Below are 24,170 nucleotides of genomic sequence, written 5' to 3' on the forward strand. Positions count from 1 at the left end.
CACAAAGTAAGCCCTTGGTGCTGGCAGTTCTGAAAGCACATAAATACATCTGCTTCAACAAGAAAAAAAAAAAAGTCTCTAGATCGGGTAAGATTTTGAAATTAAAATTAAATTTTCTGCATAAAGAAACCCTTGTGATTTGATATAATACTGGCAGTGTCATGCTAAGGCCATGTGACCAAAATTTAGGAAAGAAAAAAAAAGCCAAGGTAATTTTATAGTAGCAATAGTTTCTTTTTTTATTTTAATATACTTTAGGAAACAATATACAAAGCTGAGCTTTCCCACCATTTCCAGATAACAGAAGGAAGCTCCAATTACACAAATTTAGCGTTTTGTGATGGCTAAGAACAGCAGTCAGCACCAGACTTGAACAGTTAGCTACAACACAAACATCCTTCAAAATGAAATGTCATAATAGCAAGACAAGTTAAACCAGGGTTTATAACAAATGACAACCACTTGGGAAATGACTTAATCATTCTTGTTGAATTTCATATTTCATTAAATATCTTATACACAATTCCCTGTTAATATGCTTTAAACAAAACCTCCCTTAAGGAATTATTTCAATTAAGTATAAATATTCAACAAGAATAGTTCTGATAAAGAATCCCCAGGTAGTTCAAATTCTAATATGCATTGACCGAAGGAAAAGAAAAATAACAATTTTTTGTTTGTTTTAACATGTTTATTACAACAGATACAATTCACATCTGACTAGCTTTGTTTCCTCTTTCCCCTCCCACAACCATGTTCATTGGGCCATTTCCTTATATTTGAGCAATCAATGTACTTTCAGCACACATGCCCAGCAGTACTTTAAGTCCATTCTTACAGGGTGCAAATGGATTTCAATAATTTATACAAACAAGTGGGTTATGCTCAATCACTGCAATTTTAAGCTACTGTACACAGGAATGAAAAGGTTATAGAAAAGTGCCATAGCAACAGTGCCTTAAGAAAGGAGAAAAAGAGGAGCCTTAAAAAAATGGATAAAATCAGATCAAGGATTTCAGAGGGAAATGGAACACACGGGAAATGAAAAACATTTCTCTGCAAAACAAATGGAGAAGCACTGCTCTTGATCAGGTGCAAGTGTGGAAACAGTTGTTTCATGATATTTTGTACACTGCCCATATGGTTCAAAAATCGTATCCTTAGACACAGATCGCCTGGCGCTTGCACTGAATTTTTGAAAATGCAAGATTTCTGAATGATAAATTAACCCCCCAAATTTTTTTTTTTAAAAAAGCTAATTTTGCAGACAGGTTTACATGTAAAAGGCTAGGTATTTAGCCACCTCAGCATTGATTAGTTTTGGATGTCTAAGCTCTGTTACACATGGCTTCCCATGGCTTCACTCTACAAAACATATTTACAACGTGAAGAATACATCTACAAGAAATCTACATTTCAAGGGTTTTACAAATCAATCTTGTATCTTTCCCCTGAATTGACTCTCACAGACCCCGTCCCCTTGTCATTTCCTTTGCCCAGCTTAACGGTCCAAAGTCTACTTAAATGCAGCTCAAAAATGTTAAGATTGGGCAGTAAGATTTACAGTTCCTGTATGCAAAACCATGTGCAATTATTCACATCTTCACACCATGAAGGAATTCTGATTTTTTAGCTTTTCGAGTTCTTTAATTTGTTGTCTCAAAAATAGTATCCTGAAAAATAAAAGAAGGCATTAGAACTTGTGTGGTTCATATAAATGTTACAGAAAAACCAAACAAAACTTTAACTACAAAAATATCTTTAAAAAGATGAGTAAACTACAATTAAAACTAAGTAATTAAAAATGGATTAATCTAAGGGCACCTGGGTGGCTCAGTCAGTTAGGTGTCCTGACTCTTGGTTTCAGCCCAGGTCCTGATCTCAGAGTCGTGAGATCAAGCCCCAGAGGGCTCTTGTGCACAGCAGGGAGTCTGCTTGAAATTCTCTCTCCCTCTCCTGCCCCCCCAAATAATTAAATCTTTAAAAATGAATAAATATGGATTAGCCTAGAGTTAAAATGACCAGTGAATGTATGATGTTATTAAAGAATTAGGACAACAAAAGTTAGAATGTTTCCTAGTTTTCTAACAATTTCTCAGTAATTTGACTATAAAGATTGATTTAAAATATGGTTTGTTTGCTGTATGACAGACACACACACAGACACAGCAGCAGGTATTAAATATGAGACAAACTTATACTGCATATGTTTTCTAGGCCACAACAAAGTAAGCCTAGAATTAACTAGGTGCAAGAAGCTTAATCATATTGAAGAACAATTCTCAATATAAACATAGGCTCAGAAAAATAGAGCTGAGTCAAAGTCCAACTGACATGCATATTTAAAACAAACTAGATTTTCATGAACTTCATAAAACTGTTCCCCTTCTGACCTCTCTCTTCTGTAAAGTATGATACTTACTGCCTGTACCAGTGAATTAGGCATAATCATAAAGTGGCTTGGTATTTACCAGTGTACACTGTGTCAATAGTTGAGGCTGCAAATAATTTCCTAAAAGTCAAATCATCTGTCTTATTAAGCCAAAATGTTGTCAAGTTTTATGCATGTTTGAAGTATTTTCAGAGCAATCCTAGAGTAAACAAATCCCAGTTGATATTCACAATATAACTCCAGACAGTTTAGTAATTGAAAGATTAGGTAAAAACTTACTTTTCCAAGTTTACTATAAATTCCAACTTGGTATTTATTAAATATTTGTGGTTTCATATTAAGACTAACTCTACTTGTGACCCAGGGACTTAAATAGACAGGATGTGAGAGGCCATTAAAAGTTTGTCCTTGATTTTGTAAGATGCATTAAAAAGGTTCTATACTATTTACTGGGATGTAGATAGCCTTACTTGAGTAGGATACTAGTCTAAGAAGTGTGAGACAGTTAAAGAGTTTAGGTGAAAACAATTGAGAAAATAGATATACTTGCTAGACAACTAAATTTCTAAGGGATCTATAGGTGATCCAAGGACAATGTAAACAGTGATTTAAAATTTCAACTGAAATAAGTACGCTCAGCAATAGAGGACCACCAACAATTTTTTTCAAAATATTCTTATTTTTTAAAAGATTACAATATAGTTAACATACAGTGTTCTAACATTTCACTTTTTAAGTATTACTGTACCTTACAGACTTTTAAGAATAAAGTCTAATGAAGCATTTACCATGCGTTAGAGAACTAAAATCTAGATGCCATTACCATTTACCAGGAATGTTAGTTAAATTATAAAAATGCAGTCATAGTGTGGGGTGCCTGGGTGGCTTAGTCGGTTGAGCATCCGACTCTTGGTTTCGGCTCAGGTCATGATCTCATGGGTCTTGAGACAAGAGCCCCGTGTCAGGCTCCGCACTCAGCAGGGAGTCTGCTTGAAGATTCTCTCCCCCTGCCCCCAACTCTAAAATATATACATTTTTTGTAATGCAGTTACAGTGTTATGGAACATGACATATCAAAGAGAACTTTACATTCAGAAATGAATTTGATTTATATTCTTCAGTCTGATTTAAGATCTATAATGCTAAGACAAAAACTTTGTCCATGAAAAACTTACCTTTGCTCTCGCAAAGTTGCTTGAATTTCACATACTCGGACTAAAGATCTTAAATTTTTTAATTCAGTACAAATTTCTGACATGTGAACACTTCCCATATTATGGGCTTCTTCTCGCAATCTTGATGCCTATAGTTAGATAAATAAAGATCACATAAAATATAAATCACAATCACATACAAAAAAAATTAAATTTCTGAGTACAACTTTATACCAAGATTACAGAATAATTCTTCTCCTTTAAATCCACAAAAATGATAGTGAATCTAAGGGGGAAAATGATTTTCTTACAAAAAACCAAAATAAAAACCAAAAAAACTGTCTCTAATGGTGGAAGGTACTTTTCAAAATTTCCCCCTTCAACTTCTGGAGAAAATAGTATTTCCAATTTCAGTACTGCATAGCACTAGGATAGAAGAACTCATGATTTGTAGTTAATAAAAGATGCTGAGTCAGCCAGAGTAAAGTTCAGGAGTAACACTGATAAAAGAACCTTCACTGTATTCTTGGGTCGTTAAGATACATAACATTATCTCTGTGAACTTAAGAGAAAATTGCAGACAGTAAACCGCTAAAAGAGAGAAGAAGCCAATGGCAGTAATTAGAATGTCCAAAGGTCCCTCATTCCAAAGCAAAACTGTTTCCTAACTTCTAGGTCTAGTCTACTGGAGAGATAGAAGAGTAGTTGTATGAAGAAGTTCTAAAACTATGAGAGCGGCTGGCTGAGTGGAAAAAGCACACTGGCTTTGAGCCCCATCATTGTTTTAACTGGGTGACCTTGATATGTAATTTATTTGGTCCTAAGGGCCTCATCGGTAAAATGGGAGAACTCATTAACTGTCCTGGTTAACAGTTTTGAGAAGTGGAAAAAATTAAGCACTCAGCACCATGCTAAATGCTGAGTATTTGATAATGGTAGCTACAATAATTATATTAAAATATTTTATGTGAAACCATAAAATATTATCTCATAAATACCTTAAAATAAGTATTTACCAACTATTTTATAGAGTAACTATAAGCAATCTAATTAGAAATTAGTTATTTCAAATGTAGCTTAAATTCAGTGACCTAGATTAGATTTTCTAGAAGTAGAAGTTATATTTTGTCACTCATCCACACGTAAAACATCTGCTGTGAGTCATGTAACATACCTGCTTCTCTGCATGATCTGCAGGCCATCCTTGAACATGTTTTATGAGATTTTCATTAAAGTGTGCTGCTAGCGTAGGTGTTAATGAACATGTAGGTCGGGCAGATGAATTCTGTGGTACAACTGTTGCATTTGATGCATTACTACTAGAAGTATGATTTGGACCAGGCGATGGACTTCTCTGGCTACTGGAAGAGGAAACAGAATTGAATGTGCACTATGTTTTAAAAAGTCAGTATCCTAGAAATTGTCAATACCTTCTATTAAAGATATCCAAATTCCTAAGAAAAATTTGTTATATTAACATCAAATAAACAGAATTTAAAATCCAAAGTGTATTTATATCACGTATTCCTCTAACACACTTTTGGGGGGAAAAGAGCCCTTTTAGTAACACTAATGTTAGTTAAATTTAAACTAATAGTGCTTTCCAAATTCCACAGCAGGACCTGTTGATTTTGTATACCAGAAACACTAGTAAGAATGTAACTAAGAAATGATCACATTTTAACAGTTGTAAATATAAGGCACAACTGAACAGTCTATCTTAAATACATGTAGATGAGGGGAAAAAATCTATTGCCTTTGTTTAAGTATTGAATCAGAGGGTAGATAACGTGAAGCAAAATACAGGCATTTTATTGGACAGCAATGAATGAGTTTAGTGGCAAAATAAGACCAAAAATGTAACACTCTGAGATTGGTTGCCTTCTTCTAAAACTGAATGGTTTGGGCTAGGGTTTGGGGATATGGTGGTGAGAACCAAAAATTTAATCACCCAAGTTGATTTCCTACCTGCTTCACCAGACTTGGCTCTGAATGAATTTCAGTTATTTCCAAAAACTAAATCTCCCAAAGGATGAAGAGTTTTCAACACTGAGGATATTTAAAATAATACTGCAGCCTCTAAAGACAATTTAAAAGAAGAATTTCCCAAAAATGTTCTGAGCAATGGCAACATTGCTGGAGTAAGTAGACAGCTTCCCAAGGTGATTATTTTGAAGGGAACAACTCTCATTTGGATGTATAAGTTCTGAAATGCTTGTTTAGAAAACAATAAAAACAACAGTTGAATTATTTTGCCACCTCATAGCAAGAAATAAATATAGGAAAATCAATCAAATGAAAATCATTTTAAAGTTGTATTTGTTAATTAACAAAGAAACGTGACAACACAATACAGCCCTATCTGACAAGCAATCCACACAGGGGGTCAGAGCTGAAGCTACTAGGAAAACCTGACACATACCAGTTGGGAAATATCAGCCTATGTTTTAAATTTAACATTTTTGGCTTCATCAATACACTCAAATCTAAAGCTGCTATGAGGAGGTTAAAAATGAGGTCATTTCCAACAAGTGAAGTATTACAGAATCAGGTGCCCTCTTTGTACAAGTATCACATATTATTACTCCTATCACATTCTAAGTAAAATTCTAAAGAATCACTTTCTTCAAAAATAACCTGGCTTCCCTAACTAGAGACAACAACCTACTTGTAGATAAGATTTGCCTTTGTAAGTCTTTTAATACATAAAACTTAGGCTATCCATGGATTCTTCCAAGATCACGTTCTATTATACATATATTTTTATAATATTCAAACAATGCAGCATGCAATATTAAGGAAAAAAATGTTTCAACACATATCAACTTACTTTGAGCGCTGAAGACTTCGAGGAGAGACAGGTTCATGACCTTGCTGCTTGTCAGCAGTTACAGGCTGTTGTGTGGCCGATTGTGAAACCGGTCCTTGCTTAACTACTGGAGTATTAACCTGAAATGTCAAAATCTGGTGAGATAGGCTTCTATCACATAAATACCATGGAAACTAGATAAAAGCAAAAGTACTACCAATGAAAAGTTCCTATTATTTCTATTCTTTAGTAATTTATTTTTGCTTTTAATGCTTTTTTTAAATTAACATATATTATTTGTTTCAGGGGTACAGGTCTGTGATTCATCAGTCTTAGACAATTCACAGCGCTCACCATTGCACTTTTATTCTTTAGTAATTTTTAAGATAACATGAGTTGTCTGAATTGTTTCATAATAAAATTAACATTAGTGATATAGACTATTGATTATGTAAATCATGGTCATTTAAGTTCCCAAATCCACACACACCTCCAAATCTAGCTGGATAATCTTAAAACTCTAAAAAATCTAGAGATTTAAAGAATTAGAATCAAATGAAGTTCATGTAGTTAGAAGAGAGTCTAGTTTTGAGACTAAGATCTAATTTCTTCATAAAATGGCCCAAGGTCGTAACAATTACTTTCTTAGCAGCAGAAAAGCACAAGAAACTACTTCTAATGTTGAGCCCAGTTTTCTTTCCAATACACCAAAATACCTCTTTTGATTTACTGTTACTTTTATATCAATAAAAACTAATGTTACCACATCCTAAAAATACAGCTGCTCAAATTTCAACCACATAATGCAGAGAATGTATAGACTGGTTATTAGAGAATGAGCTACGGGCCATACAAAATTCAACTGGAGGGGTCTTCAAAGAGATGGTACCCTACAAAAGTGGAACAAGAGGCCCATGATTATCAAGTGGGGATATATATACTATATATATTTAGATGCCACAGAGAGAGAAAACAAGTAGTTTTAAATATAAGCCCCAAATTAAGGCAGAGAGCCATAAGTCATATCCTCCAATAGCAGTTTTAAAAAAATTTTTTTTAAAGATTTGAGAGAGAGAGAGAGAGAGAGAGAGAGAACATGGCGGGGGGTGGGCAGAGAGAAGCAGACTCCCTGCTGAGCTCAATTCCAAGACCCTGAGGTCATGACCTGAGCTGAAGGCAGATGCTTGATCAACTGAGCCACCCAGGTGCCCCTTCATTTTTTCATTTTTTTAAATTAATATTCTCCCCAAAAACTCTGGATAGATTTTTTCTTTTTTTACACTTGAACATAAAAGAACATGTTCTTTTATAAAGAACATTTTTATGAGGTTTACATCGTATCACTGAATGCCCGCTTTACAAAAAAAAAAACACTTGGAAAAATTTTCATATGCAAAAAATTGACAGCCATATGCTTAAGGGACTTGAAATGCTAATTTTATAAATAACTGTAAAACTAACATTAGCACTTCACTTTTAGTCATCATTTAATTGTACTCTTAAGATACCACCCTGAGGATGAGTTTTTAAGCTCTAGTAATAAGGTTTCTATTGCTGAAACTCACATTTTTATTCTTCTCCCATCAAAATGCAGGCAAACAGCAAGAAACTGTGTAATAAACTAATACGTTTAACACAGAATTAAAAAAAAAAAAAAAACCAATCCAGATTGACCCTAAAACATGCTTAAATGACTTAAATAGGGAAGGGATGAGCCAACAGGAAGACCTGGCCTACCATCAATTTCAAGTTATGTTTCAATGCATTTTTATTTTAAGGCTTCTGTGTATGATTTTATTTCAATATAAAATTTTTCGCAGGATGCCTGGCTGGCTGAGTAGGTAGAGCATTCGACTCTTGATTTCAGGGTTGTGAGTTCGAGCCCCACACTGAGTAGAGATTGCTTAAAAATAAAATCTTAAAAAAAAAAAATTCTTTGGCATAAAAGATTTAAATAGCCCACTTTTTATTAAAAAGAATTTCCTAAATTTACAAGTAAGAAAAAAAAACAATTGCAACTTGCATATACTAACTTCCAAATCTTTTAATGTTTTTGCTTGTAGTATACAGAGCAAAGAATGAGTGTAACTGGGATTTGCTTATGAATTTGTGGGCAAGACTCAAATGATGTAGTACAAAATCTGAGTGCAGCATTGTTAAGGTCCTGTTTATAGTCCAGTAAGAACAGACCAACAATTTTGAACTGTGCTCTGGGGAGCCATCCATGCAAGATTTTGCTTGGATAAACACAGGTAAGTACAGCTTAGTAAAATGGGTTCTGTATTCAGGAAGACGGAGGCCTCAAATCCTGAGTCCACCACAAAAACTAGATTTAACTGCAGGCTTCATTTTCTTATCTATTAAATGAAGCAAACAGTAGTTGATTCTAATGATGTGAAGTTAAATGTAATACCTATAAAGCTCTTAGCACAGAAACGGACTCATTTCTAAAATAAAAGTATGGGAGGAAAAGCCCCTGGAAAACCTGTTCTCTCCTTATCTTTTAGAGCTAAAAAATTCTACAAATAGTAAGACAATTAGTATACCCTTCTTTATCCCACTCTCCATATCACAAATCCCAAAGCCAGTAAGAGAAAACAATCAGCGTGTAAAAGTAGCACAGATGATGGGACACCTGGGTGGCTCAATCGGTTAAGCATCTGACTTTGGCTCAGGTCATGATCTCAGGGTCCTGGGATCCAGCCCCATGTCTGGCTCCTGGCTCAGTGGGGAGTCTGCTTGTCCCTCTACCACACCCCCCCCACCCTGCTCTGCTTTCTCTCTCTCTCGCTCTCAAATAAATATAATCTTTAATAATAATAAGTGGCAGATGCAATTCCCTCCTCTAGCCCCCCTCAATTTACTGAGAAGCTAACCTGCATCTATTCTCACCCATCATTCATTCCACCACTACTACATTCTCGACAAGGGCTTTTTTTTCTTGTTTTTCCAAAAGTGAGTGCTTTCTTTTCCAAATTTCCCTCAAAGGAAACATACCTTTGGCTGTGATGAAACAGGAGGAGTACTAATCAAAGGTTTGATAGGGACTGTGTTAGTTTGAGGTGTGCTTATTCTTGGAGACACATACGATCTTGGGGATGACGCATCAGAAGTTAAAGACATTGGAGACTGATTAGATGGCTGGGCTGTGAAAAAGTGAAGCAATTAATTTCAAAGAACCCAAAACTTCTGTAATATATGTGCACAAGTCTTTCCATCTCTCCACATGCCGCCTGAACCCCAAAGAGAACACTTATCTGAGCAAGTCAGAATCTGAAATACTCACTGGGGCCACACAGACTAAATGAGCTGTGGATCAGAACCAAGCACACCCAATGTGTGCCTCCCCAACCCCTTTCTTAGGCTGAAGCAAGAAGGTAAGCCTGAACCTATTCTCACATGGAAGGCATCGTCACCACTCTTATTTTCTTTTTCATTCTACATTTAGGCCTTTATCTCCTGTCTCATGAGGTTCACCAGAGGGTTGTTGAGTCTTTTTCACTATTATATTTCAATTTTAGAACAAGTGTTCCTGGCTAAGTTTATCAGTTTTCTGAACTGGGTTGGGGGACAAGTCCAAGTGACCCTTTCATTTCTCCTTTGTTCCCATGTATGTCTCTTTCCATTGGATGCTTTCAAAGAAAAAGAGAAAACAGCTAATTTAAGAAAGGACCTGAGCATTTCTGTATCCTCTGGTCAAAAACTACCAAACATAAAGCCTGAACCAAACTTCAACTCTTAAAATATATTCAATGTTTCACAAAGATTGAGAACATATCGGTTTATGGAGTAAACTATTTCACTGACAAATTCTGAATTAAACATATATTACAGATTTAATGGCAATACTGCAAGATAAATGTCAATGCTTGCCTCATCGCCCCCCCCAAAGTACTGTAAATACTGGTGTTAAAAAAAAAAACCAAACATGAAATCATTATAGCTAATCTCTTCAAAGAATAAAAAAAAATTTGCTATGACTCCCCCTCCAAATCAATATATAATTCTAGCGATACCTAAGAAAATGAATACCTTGTGTAGAGAGCTGAGCAGCTTGAGAAATCAAAGAAGTTATGTTGAAAGCAGATGGTCCAGCAGTAAGAAACTTATGAATTATAGACTGCAATGAGGCTTGTGTCACAGCTGCTGTAAGAACTAAAAACATATCTTAAATTAAGATAAAAACACAAGAGTAGCATATTACGGCATTAGTAACAACTTGAAAACTCAAAAACCCCCCAGGGGAAACTGCAGTGTTTCAAACTAGAACTCTCAAAAAAGAAATCTAGAAGATAAGAGTAATAAAATGGCTGAGCAGGGAGCCCGATGTGGGACTCAATTGCAGCACTCTGGGATCATGACCTGAGCCGAAGGCAGATGCCCAATGACTGAGCCACCCAGGAACCCCCTGTAACTCCTGATTATACCTGAAACCTATTCACTGATACCTAAAAGGGTTTAGGTTACATGGAATTCACTGGATAAATGGTAGCTATTTCATGCGAATGCTTTATTAGACAAGCTGACCACTCAAACCCAGCAACAACCACCTTTTAAAAACAGACATTAAAAAGCTGGGTAATTTAAGAACATCATGTATTTTCAGAGCACAAGATCTCTTATTATTGACATTTCTTATGCTATCATTTCTTTATAAACTGTTTAAAAGCCCCACTTTCCCTAGTAAAACATGTACCTATCATGTAGGACAATGGCATAGTTACCTTAAAAGAATAAAACCAAAATGCAGAAAAGTACAAAAATCCCCAGAATTATTGACCAACTAGCCTGAAATAGCTCCATTTTTAAGATAAGGGAAGAACTTAACCACTTAACACTACTCTTAAATATATTATATGACAATGTACACCAAGTCAAAATTTTGCAATGCTCTTAGGACTATTTGAATGGCTTGTGAATTAAAACTACATGCACTTTTATTCAGACTTCTTTGAGGTGGCTCCGTAAGTAATTTAGCAGCATACTGAAAAGCAAAGTTGGAATTAACAATGCAATTAACTAGGAAAAACATAAAATTTTATCCATTACCTCCCATCTCCAATTTTTTTTCAAGTATTCTAAGGAACTACCTGAATTCCTACTTTGAGTAATTAGCCTATTTTTAATAGTCCAAATAATGATTTACAAGAGGTTTTTTGAAATATGCTAGAATTCAAGTGTTTTTATATCAGTTTTGGGAAATGCTCTTTGTTTAACTTAAAAAAAATTTACCATACATATTACGCAGACAGAACAGCTTATTTCCAGTAACTACCAGGTACAAAGCCAAGTCTTAAAAAAATACAGAAAAATCCAAGTATTGCTAACTCAATTACAATACCAAAGGCCTTAAACAATGGGGGATATAAATGTAAAAGAATGAAGCTCAAATGTGAATTTCAAAATGAAACAAAGACCATTCCTAAGCTGGGGATTTTACTAATCACAGAATTCTGCACAATGCAAATGAATTAAAAAAACTGTTACTATGAAAATTTACCTTCATTTATTTTGGATATGTCCACATTAGAATTATTAAGTTGCAGGGTGGCTTGCAAAGCAGGAAGCAGCTGTCTAAGAAGGTTTGGGTCCTGAAGTAATGGAGGTATCGGTGACTGTGGAACAGGAGAAACAGGGACTGCTGAAGCAGATGTTGGAGGTGCAGATGTGGGATTCAGTCCAGAGGCAGAAGATGTGGAAGGAGTTGTGCAAGAATGTGATACAGATTTGTCTCCTGGTGTTGACTCTAAGTAAAAAGGAGGTAACAAGGCTGAAAAGAATTACTCGAATAGAGGAAACCGGAACCAACACCAAAAAGTCAACTTTCACGTGCCAAACACCTAATTCAAGTGACCCCATTTAATTTTACCAAGGTAGCACAGAGGGGGCTCAGTAAATATTTGCCTGATTAGAATAACGAGGTAGGCATTTTTATATCCCAATTTCATAGGTGAGAAAAGTTCTCAGTAAATATTTGCCTGATTAGAATAATAAGGTAGGCATTTTTATATCCCAGTTTCATACAAGAATATGTAACTTGCTTGAAATCACAAAACCTGATAAAGCAGTGATTCAACCATATTCGTGTCTGATTCTAAAAGTACCATGTTCTGTTTACTAGCAATACTGTTTCAAACACAGTTACGTATTAACTACACGTTCAGATAAGCTTCTAATAGGATAAAGGGATAATACAATTCTCCTGGACTTAATTTAAGGTGAAAATGTTTATGACCACAGTATTTCAAGTATTTCACCCTCCCAAACATGACAATGGTTTGAAAAGGAATCAGGATTGGCACCATGGTGAGCACCTCCAGAAAAGGGCTAAGGGGAGCAGATAAATGAGACTCTGTTTATACTTAACAACTGAGTTTCCAGATTACGTACTTTCCTTTTGTAATTAAATATATAAAGCACCTAGCTCTGTTTGTAGCATTTAAAAATTACTAGCACTAAAAAGGATCCTTTTTAAATAGCAACCTCACCCATAATACCCTATATTCAAAAAAAAATTTTTTTAAAGTATAAAACTTGCATGGAAAATTATTTGAAAGCTGTCATTGCAAATTATGTACATAGAGTCAATGCAATTGTGATGAAAACCCCAAGAGCATTTTTGTCATCATTTGACAAGTTGATTCTATTAATTTATTTGGAAAAGGTTAAGGGCTAGTATAGCCATAAAATTCATGAAGAAAAAGAACACAGCTAGTGAAATGTGTCTTGCCAGTATAAAAACTTATATTTAAAACAAAACCAATTTAAGGTAGATTAAACTTCTATATGTACGTTTAAAATCTTTACAACTAGTAGACAAAAACCAGAAGGTATCTTTGACATCTAGATGCAGAAAATTACAAAAAGCAAACCAATTACATTCAAAGCATTGATAACCAAAGTGCTTCCAAGGAACTTCTATAAATCAGAAAAGACAACCCACACGATAGAAAAATGAAGACATGAAATAAAGACATTTCACAGAAGTAAACTGAATGGTTTTAGAAAAAGCTAAAGATGATCAACCTCACTGATAATCAGAAACATGCGAATTTGAATCAACAGGATATCCTTTTATGCTCACCAGAATGACAAAAACTTTAGGTGTAGCAGGAACTTAACATTTCTGGTGGAGACTAAAGTGATATAACCACATGGCAGAAAAGTTTGGCATTATCTAAGAAATTTGGAGATGCACACACTTGATGACCCAGTAATTCCCCTTAGGTATAATACCCTTAGAGAAACTATGATATATGTAAATTGGGAGAAACATTCAACAATTTTTATAATACTATGCTTGTTTTTATTTTAGCACTAAACAAAAAACAAACTAAATGTCCACCAACAGAAAGATGCACACGAACAGTATTTTCATACCATGGAGTTTTACTAATACAGTAACTTTAATGGAAGAAAAAAAGAGAGAAACAGAGAACCTCTGGGTAAAAACATAAGACTCAACTATTCAAGATGTTCACATATATTCTTACAATATTGGCCCAAAGACTAAATATGATGAAGATTTGCTAACGTATCTTTAATTTCTCATACACACCCATTTCTTGAAGATTTTCAAATTCATATATACATTATATAACCCAAATTAAGACTGCTATTATGATGTATAAAAGTTCCAGGCACAGTGCATTTGAGTATTACACTGCTACCTAATAACTGTAAATCCTCAATTCCAATTCTAACAACTAAACATTCATTAGTTATCACGTCCCCACAGAAGCTGAGAATTACAAGCAAACTTACTAAAAAGGGACTCCTCTATCAGCCTTTTTATACCACCACTGTAATAGTCAAAAGAACTAGGGGCAATAGGTCTCTGAAGTATGGACCTCACAGCTGCTTTAAAATATATTTCATGGGATCAACTATGATCAAAACTTAAAAAGTGTAAGACATCTGAATTTTTGGATGGCACACATTTTAAAGGAGGGTTTATTCAGTCTGCTAATATGTTCAACTTTGTGGTTCTGGATTCATAGACAAGTATACAGAACTTGAATGAAGTAAGATTTTCCCTGTGTAAACCTGTCAGTTATTGCATTTTATGGGGTAATTAGAGACGATAGTAGCAGTTTTCTCCAGGATCATATTCCCTAAGGGTCAGCTTAGGGGATAGATAGCTTAGGGGCATTCTTGATTAATGCATAAAATGAAACAAGTTCTCTATTTTTACTTTCTGCATGAACAATCAAATTAGTACTTACATACCTCTGAAATGATCCTTAATCTTTTTGTTACTTTTATTGTGGCTTTCTTCTGTTTTTAATGATAGGAGCTGGAGAAGGTGTTAACTGTTTTCAAATGTATTTTGATGCTGCTAAATCTACCCACAGATTTGAAATATTAGCACAGCTTAAAAACTCTTCAGTGCTGCCCTTCAATCCAAGAAAAGGAAACACCCCAAAATAGAAAACTAATACTTATCACTACAAAGAAATAAAGTAACAAAAACTAAATATCCTTAACTCCTAGTTCTAATAAGTTAACCGTAAGAAGTTTCTTTTGAAGTTTTGTAGGGGATCACTGATGATTAGTATGGAAACCAGTTGGTACTACTTACTATCTACGAGACTCCTGAACAGGTAACATCTGTATCTCAAGGCTAAAATTTTTCTATTAAAAGGTTTGATTCTGAGTGTTAGTTTTCAACAGAATATGTACCAGAATCATCTATAAACAAAACAAAACAGATACCTGACCTCCACTCCTAATGAGCCTGAGAGGTCCACACATATGTTGAACTTCTAAGAATTCTATGGGTGATTCTGACATCCCTTGCTGATTTTTGAAAAAAATAGATTAGAGAGCTTCCAAGGTTGCTTTTAACGTTAAAAACCAAAGGAAACAAAACTAAAACAAAATAAAGCAGCACAGCACAAACATACAGGAGTGAGTGGAATTAAGGTAAGATGCAAGACAGCAAAGTGCTAAATGTTTTTTCCAAGACAGGTCTTCAGCATACTATTTTCTTATTGAGGTATAACTGACATACAACATTATTAGTTTCAGGTGTTCAGCACTGTTACCTATATATACTGTGAAATGATCACCAAACATAGCTACACAATTTTCTTGTGATGAGAACTTTCAAGATTTAGTCTCTTAGCAATTTTCAAATATGCAACAGTATTATTAACCGCATAGTTGCCACACTGCACATCACATCCCCATGCTTTATTTTATAACTGGAAGTTTGCACCTTCTAACTTCCTTCACTCATTTCTCCCCAGGCAACTACCAATCTGTGCTCTGTATCTGTAAGCTTGGTTTTGGTTTTTAGATTGTTCACATAAGTATTTCCACACTATTTTAAATAATGGCTCCACTCACCTCATCTCCCTAAAAGACACATCCATACAAATGCCCTTCCAAAGCATGTTACATGTTAAACATTTTACTTATTACTTACCTTAATCTACATGTATAACTGAGAAAAACGTATTGAGTTTAGTAATTAATATAAATATAAAATGCTAAAAGGCAGTCTTAAGTTTTACCATTGAAGTATTACAAAAGAAAGGTATTGGTTGGGTACCTCTCCTCTGTGTTCTGAGTGCCCTAACACAGATCTATTATATTGCCCAACTTCTTCTTTTATTATCTTTCCCTTCTATTAGAACTTGAATTTCTTCAGGAGATGGATTTTGTTGTATTTACCTCTGTAGCCCTGGTAACAAAATAGGACTTGGCACCAAGATGGCATCAACATGTACTTGTTGAATGGGTGCCTGATTCTGCAATAAAGGCCCAGGTTCATGTACATGTGTTCTCCCTCTTAAACTCTAGGTTTAGAACTTAGGAAAATGGGGAGGAAAGCCTAAGGTTTCCATCCATAAATAACTGACAAAACAGACAATTAACAGCTTACGTTATGCTATTTTCATAAAGGTAACTATATATAGTCTTAGAGATAAATTTAACTTATGTAGGCTTATTTTAAATAATCTTGTAAAATACTAAACCTCTCTTCCTTTTTTTTTAAAAAAACACAGAAAGGAAACAGTCATCAAATATACTTTTTTCTATATAGATATTTAATTTTAATTAACAATTCTATTTACCTGAAACCTTTTGATCTGGAATCTGTTACGAAGTAAGGCTAATATACTTAACAACGTGCTTATACAAATTTGTATCAAACTAAATAAACAGAAACAAAAACTTGGATCTTTGAAAAGACAGAATTAAATGTGCTTAAGGGAATAAATGTAGTATTTTGTATTACAAAGCCATTTCTATAGGCTTTTCCACTTTTAAAGAGTATCATCCTCCAGTCTCAGTCTTTAAATGCAAACTTTCCCAAGCATTAAAAAACCTAGCTTCCTTTGAGCATTTTTCAGTCTCTTACCTAAACTATTTTAAACTTAAATAAACTAAGTCACTTTCCCATTTGACATTTCTAAGACTTACAGACTTCTAACCAACTCTTTAATATGAGCTTTAAAATAGGCTATCCTCTGAGTTTTTTGTGTATACGCTTTGACAAAACTTTCCCTTTATGCTTGTGAATATGAATTATTCATTTACATTTACAATGCTTACCAGTAGGGGGAGTAACCTACCAAAGACTAAACGCCACATATAAATCAAATAGAAATCTGTTACTATACCCTGACTCTTAAAGATTTAAAGTAATATTCACCTCTTCTAATGCTAGGCACCTATTTAAAGTATCCAAGAGTATAAACCAAAGTAAAAATTTATTTCTGACCTACATTTTTTTGGTATGCCGAATAATTCCTTTTAGATCTACAATAAGATCTAAAGACACACTGCACTTAAAAAGTAAAAAGTACTATACTGCATTTCTAATCAATTTCCTCTGATGCTTAGACAGCTGCTGTAATAATATTCAAAGGGACATGTGAACAAAGCTCAAACCACTGATGCAACAAGGGCAGCCTGTTTTGTTCTATTTTGTAGTAGTGGTGTTATACTGAAGATGAGGACATGGAAAAGTTACAAAGGAAACAAAGTATTCAAATGTAGTAGGAAAAAAAACTGTAATAAGGTAGCTAGGTGACAGCACCTGGTATATAATCTGTGACTTTCATTTATTTTTTTTTTATTTTTTTATTTTATTTTATTTTTTTAAAGATTTTATTTATTTATTTGAGAGAGAGAGAATGAGAGATAGAGAGCACGAGAGGGAAGAGGGTCAGAGGGAGAAGCAGACTCCCCGCCAAGCAGGGAGCCTGATGCGGGACTCGATCCCGGGACTCCAGGATCACGACCCGAGCCGAAGGCAGTCGCCCAACCAACTGAGCCACCCAGGCGCCCCTCATTTATTTTTAATTTGACAATTCATGAATATGTTAAATCATATATACACCCAGAACCTTTACTATGCATTTACAAAGGTACGTAAGTATGGTGCTAATGTAAAATATATTAAGATATATTTCTGCAGGGCGCCTGGGTGGCTCAGTCGTTAAGCGTCTGCCTTCGGCTCAGGTCATGATCCCAGAGTCCTGGGACCGAGCCCCGCATCAGGCTCCCCGCTCCGTGGGGAGCCTGCCTTCTCCCTCTCCCACTCCCCCTGCTTGTGTTCCCTCTCTCGCTCTCCCTCTCTGTCAAAAAATAAAATCTTAAAAAAAAATCTATTTTTGCAACTTGCTTTTTGTTCAACCGAGGAAATCTTTATGATACTACATATAAAGGATAAACATATTTTGCAACTTTTAACATACTTTATTAAAAAGTGATTCCTGCAATAACCAACTTACTCCCACCAACTGTGCTTCCCCATATTCAACTGGTAACGGTCACTAAGCTTAAGGGTGAAAAATCTTATTTTAATCTTAATTTCCAGTATACATTGATAATCTTTCTCTTGAAAATTTTTACCCTGTTAAAATACATGTAACATAGGGGCACCTGGGTGGCTCAGTTGGTTAAGCGACTGCCTTCGGCTCAGGTCATGATCCCGGGGTCCTGGGATCGAGCCCCGCATCAGGCTCCCTGCTCCCTGCTCGGCGGGAAGCCTGCTTCTCCCTCTCCCACTCGCCCTGCTTGTGTTCCCTCTCTAGCTGTGTCTCTCTGTCAAATAAATAAATAAAATCTTTAAAAAAAATCCATATAACATAAAACTTACCATTTTAACTATTTCTAGGTTTACAACTCAGGGGCATTAAGTATTTACCCATTATTGTGCAAACATCACCACTAACTATCTCCAAAATATTTTCGTCTCTCCAATTTCTGTAACCAATTACACAAGGGCGCTCCGTACCATCCCACTCCCTAGTAGCCACTACTCGTTCTACTTGTCTCTATGAATCTGCCCATCGTAAGTACTGCATATTAAGTGGAATAACATTTGTCCTTTTGTGTCTGGCTTACTTCACTTACACTAAGGTCTTCAAGGTTCACTACGTTGCAGCAACATGTGTCAGAATCTCATTCCTTTTTAAGGCTGAGTAATAACATGTTTTATTTATTTACTGTCCATCAGCTGATGGGACCCTTGAACTGTTTCCAACTTTGGGCTATTGTAAATAACACCGGTACAAACATCAGTGTATTAACACCTGTATGATTCCCTTTCTTTTGGTTATATACCTAGGCAAAAAATTGCTTGATCCTAAGGTAATTCTATGTTTCATTTTTTGAGGAACTGCTAAACGGTATTCCATAGGAGCTGCATCATTCTGCACTCTTACAAGCAATGTACAAGGGGTCTAACATCCTCAAAAACACTTATTTTCATTGCTGTTTTTGTAATAGTCATCCTAAGGATGTGAAATGTTAATTATTCTAGTTTTGATATGCATTCCCCAATGTTAAACCCCTTTTCATGTGCTTACTACTCTGCCTGGCCTTGGAGAACATGTCTATTCAAGTCCTTTGCAGATTTTTGAACCAGGCTGTTTAATTGTTCAGTTATAGGATTTCATATATTTGGGTATTAATCCTTTATTAGATACATGATTTACAATTTACTTCCTCCCATTCTGTGGGTTGTCTTTTCACTCTAGAGTGCCCTCTGATGCACAAAAGTTTTTTTAATTTTGATGAAGTCCAGTTCACCTATTTTTCCTTTGTTGCCTGTGGTTTTTGTGTCACATCTAAGAAATCACAACCAAATCCAATGTCATAAAAATTTTCACCTGTTTTCTTTGAGAGTTTTAGCTAAGTTTAGGTCTTTGATTCATTCTAACTTTTATAACTGTAAACCAAGGCTGGCAATCTTAAATTCCTCTTCTATAAACTGCTTATTCATATTTGTTGCTCATTTTTCTACTGGATTGTCTTTTTCCTATTGTTTTGATGTATTCTTAATGTAACCGTAACATACTGTTACATATGTTAAAAGTATGTTCTCCCAATCTGAGACGTGTCTTTCAAACTTATCTCTGTCAGAGAGTTTTAAATGTCTTATGTGTTTAAATCTATCAACATTTTTTTTAAAGGCAAATGCATTTTGGGTCTTGATTTAAAAAGCCCTCCCCTGGGTACCTGGGTGGCTCAGTTGGTTAAGAGGCTGCCTTCGGCTCAGGTCGTGATCCCAGGGTCCTGGGATCGAGCCCCACATTGGGCTCCCTGGAGCCTGCTTCTCCCTCTGCTTCTGCCCCTCCTTCCTGCTCCTGCTTTCTCTCTCCGTCAAATAAATAAGATCTTAAAAAAAAAAAAAAAAAAGCCCTCCCCTACCCCTCAAATTATAAACAGTATTTTCTAATATTCGTTCATCACAGCTATTTCCCGTCTCATTGTTCAAAGTGCCATCTTAGGTTGACTAACATAATTTTAAACTTTTTGACTAAAACAGACTAAATTCTTCCACTAATGTATTCAGTTATTCAACAAAATTTGAGTCACTAACTCTGTGGCCAGTTTTCCTAATTTTCATGAATACTTAGTAATCCTAAAAATTATTATAAAGCAAAGCAACAGAGGGAGAGCTGAACATGGCCCACTAAAGCTAGTTAATGACCTTCTACACTGGCTATAAAAGGCTACTGCCTTAATGCATACGAAGTCTTCAGGTTCATTTAAATGTATAGATACCATCAAAACATAAAAGGGAAGTTTATTCCAAGTGATTAGCTCACACCTCATGTTAATGAATGACTAATGCCCCCTCCCATTAGATTGAGTGTGGAAATATGTAACCACTAAGATATTTAGATACATGCTAGCCCTCAGAAGATTAGCAAACGTCTGCTGCTTTGGTTATTTTGCTTTACTTTTCAAGTTTATCTATGCTAATAAATCATAACGCTAATAAATTACTAAATAAACTTGCATTAATAACTAAGGTCATTAAACTCTCTGACTCTGGCAGTCATTTGGCCAAAGTAATGGTCTCCTGCCTATTTTGTCATTTCATGAATCTGGAAGGGAGGGTAGAATAGTAACAATTTAGAATGGTCAATGGGAGGATAAGGGAAGGCAGAGGCACCTGGATGGCTCAGTCCGTTGAGCTTCCTGACTCTTGGTTTCGGCTCAGGTCATGATTCAGGGTCAAGAGATCAAGTGCCTCGTCAGGCTCTGAGCTATGCGGGAAGTCTTCTAGAGATTCTCTCTCCCTCCCTCTCCCCCACCCCCACTCATACTCCCTCTCTTGCTCTCTAAATCACTCTTGAAAGAAAGGAAAGAAAGGAAAGAAAGGAAAGAAAGGAAAGAAAGGAAGGAAGGAAGGAAGGAAGGAAGGAAGGAAGAAAGAGAAAGAAAGAAAGAAAGAAAGAAAGAAAGAAAGAAAGAGAAAGAAAGAGAGAGAGGAAGAAAGAGAGGAAGAAAGAGAGAAAGAAAGAGAGAAAGAAAGAGAGAAAGAAAGAGAGAAAGAAAGAGAGAGAGGAAGGAAGGAAGATACGTTGGTTGGTTAACAGGATGCCAACTGATAAAAATCAAGTTTTAGATTTTTAAGCACACCACTGTCTCTATTACTTTGTTTTATGGTTATCCAATATATTGAGTAATCTTGCCAAAAGATGTTCAAATGTTACCCTAACAACAAATACAGGATACCTAACCTTGTTTCACTCTATCTAACACCAGGATTGTTTCCTACAAAAAACCACAGCTTCAGATTCTCCACACACTCTTCAAGCAAGCACAGACTGAATTTATCTTAGGTTCTTTTTCTTCAAAGGCACACTGGCATTAGACAGATCTAAATCTATTGCTGGTATCCTTTAATTAGATTCACAACAAATGTAATACTCTTCTTTTTCTCCAAATACATTTTTAAAACCATGACCACTGCAGGTGCTTCCCCAACCTTTAACACACTCATTACCATTCTTTCAGTTATTTATCCATCTACAGTAAATACTTACTGCCTATTATTTTGTCAAGAACTAGGAACGGAGTTCACAATGGTTCACAATGGCAAAGATCTTGCCCTCGTATTTATTACAGCATCCTACCACTGACCCCCAGATAGAGCTTAGCTATACTATTAGCACTTACAACCGAAAGTCTGAAGAGTCTGAGCTTACCCAACCATCAACCTTTTAATATAAATTTTCCATTAAGGAAAAATCAAACAAGGAAATCACTATATTGATGAGAAGAGTCAATAGGAAGTTTAACTTGAATAACATGAATGTCTCCATTGAGAAAAAAATATATTTCAAATTAATGGACACTTTACAAATTTAGACTAACTGGTAAACAATCTGTAAAGATTCAAATTGTTATACAATTTAAAAAAAACAATATTGCCTTCATTCATATGTAAGGAGTACTTGGAAAGATTATACAATTTTCCCTATTTCAACAGTCAGTCGCAAGGTAATCAAGTCTTTTCCTGTTTAAGTTTAAAATTATTATATACAGAAATTCTAGGTAAAGTTTGTGATTAGCAAAATACTTTGTAGAATTAAAATTGACCCATCTATCATTTGTTAGGAATTTTGAATTATTGGAGTCCAAATTAATACAGATTTGATTGTGTCTTTTATTACCTACAGTTTTATGGAGATAACACGAATTTTAGAGAAACTGCCTCTAACACATCATGTACTTAAACAGTGGCAACGTTCAGGTTCTTATCTAAGAGATACACCAACTTCCCTTACACTGTTGTTTTAAGAAATAAACTAAAATATATATTAAATACTTAGCACCATGCCTGGTACACAGTTAATTTTTAATATTTAAAAAGTTTGTCAGGAATGGTGCTTGAAGCATGGAGGGAGAACAAGTTCAACATGTAATTAACACCTAATTCTAAACAGCTTAATTAAATGAACTAAAATTATAATGTGGTTAAGTGCTATAATAAACAAATATAAGCACCAGTGTTTGGGACAAGACTGGGAGAGGTTAACTGACACTGAGAACGCAAGGACATTAGAGCTGGCCTTAAAGAAAGAGTACTGAGTTCAACAGAATGGAAGAAAGAACATGTCCTTTTCAGCAAAGGCTCAAAACAAGAAAATATAACATGCGCTAAGAAATGTGTAAGTCTGCAAAAGATGAATTATAAGGAATGTTAAGAGTGAAATGATGGCGATCAAGCTACTCAGACAGGCTGCAACCAGACTCTCAAGTACTTGCTATAATCTTACTAAGAAGCATGGACTTTATCCTGTGGATAATGGAAAACCATTAGAAGGAGAAAAGCACAATCCAATTTATATTTTATAATGATGCCACCATATGTGAATAGTCAGGGTAGAAGGAAGCAGTTATTTATAAACAGTTTTATTTCAAGAGAGATGTCCCGAGTTTCAATAATGGGAGTGGCAATAACCAGAGAAAGGATATATACACGTAAAGATACAGAAGGCAGAATCCAAGATTTATTGATTGGTAGGTAGGGACAAATGCTGAAGAACAAGAAAGAGTTGGGAGGACAGTGTATTTACTTACTGAGAACCTGCGAGTAAGTTGTGGGGAAAGGGAGGAATCTGGGACACACCAAGTGCTTACAGAAAGGAAGCAGATATATGTTAAGAGTTAGAAATAAAGACTTGGCAGTCACTTTTGTAGACAAGACTGCCCAGCAAAAGAGAACATGCTGAGCAAGAAAAAAAGAACAAAACACAGTAAAAAGCTGAACAATACTGGTATTTAAGGGGTGAAAAGAGAACTAGGAGAAGGCTAGCAGTATCCCAGAAGCCAGGGAAAAGAATTTCAAAAAGGAAGAGTTAAATGAACAAGATAATGAGATAAAGACATTTTAAAGGCCATCAGATATTTTTTTTAACTGACCAGGATTTTAAAATAAAATTTCTGTGACCAAATAATCAAAATTTTAAAAATTGAAGAACCATTAACATCCTTTAGAAAGTACTACTACATTAACAATTACTGCATTAATTTAGATTTCATCTCTCAAGAATTCTCTTTACAATACTAATTTAATCTGCATCAGGGTAAATATGACTTATACATATGAATTCTGGTTCAAACCATCTTAGGGGAATCTAACAACATTTGGAACAACCTGTTTATAATGTATTAAGCGCTATACGATAAAAGTATGTGGCTTATAATATGTAATGAAGACTACAGAAGAAATTGAAACATGCATAAAAGGAAACGAGAAGCAAAAGAAATCTAATTATGAGAACTCTTTGTCAGCAAATTAAATCAATGTGAAATAATGAATCAGACAATAGATTAAAAGCTTAAAGACTCATCAATCCCTGGAGCATCTCCTAAACCCACAGGACATTTAAAAGTTTCTCGATATTTACTTATGCTAATCTGCTCATTAGTCTGCTAATGGGTCTGCCCATAATTTATTTACTTATTGTCTTTTAATTTCCTTAACTTCTTAAAACACATTATAACGTGTTAAGTTTAGAACTGTGAGTGATCTGTGCAAATATACTTATCTCCT

General features: G+C 35.1%; 1 protein-coding gene across 5 annotated transcripts in view; it reads right to left on the bottom strand.

The window, feature by feature from the left end:
• Nucleotides 1–210: 210 nt before the first annotated feature.
• Nucleotides 211–24,170, bottom strand: part of WAC (WW domain containing adaptor with coiled-coil) — an 84,340-nt gene continuing 60,380 nt past the window's right edge. For all 5 annotated transcript variants that reach the window (XM_028120863.2, XM_028120857.2, XM_028120861.2 and 2 more), the window contains 7 exons: nt 11,856–12,101; nt 10,388–10,510; nt 9,353–9,501; nt 6,377–6,495; nt 4,721–4,907; nt 3,568–3,695; nt 211–1,673 (listed from right to left, as the gene is read on the bottom strand). In XM_028120863.2, coding sequence (XP_027976664.1) covers nt 1,604–1,673; nt 3,568–3,695; nt 4,721–4,907; nt 6,377–6,495; nt 9,353–9,501; nt 10,388–10,510; nt 11,856–12,101 — 1,022 coding nt within the window. In that variant the 3' untranslated portion in view covers nt 211–1,603. The remainder of the gene's footprint in view (nt 1,674–3,567; nt 3,696–4,720; nt 4,908–6,376; nt 6,496–9,352; nt 9,502–10,387; nt 10,511–11,855; nt 12,102–24,170) is intronic.

This window comes from Eumetopias jubatus, unplaced genomic scaffold, assembly GCF_037043125.1.
Source record: "Eumetopias jubatus isolate StellerSeaLion01/CBP00866 unplaced genomic scaffold, mEumJub1_p1.0 scaffold_8, whole genome shotgun sequence".
Taxonomy (NCBI): domain Eukaryota; kingdom Metazoa; phylum Chordata; class Mammalia; order Carnivora; family Otariidae; genus Eumetopias; species Eumetopias jubatus.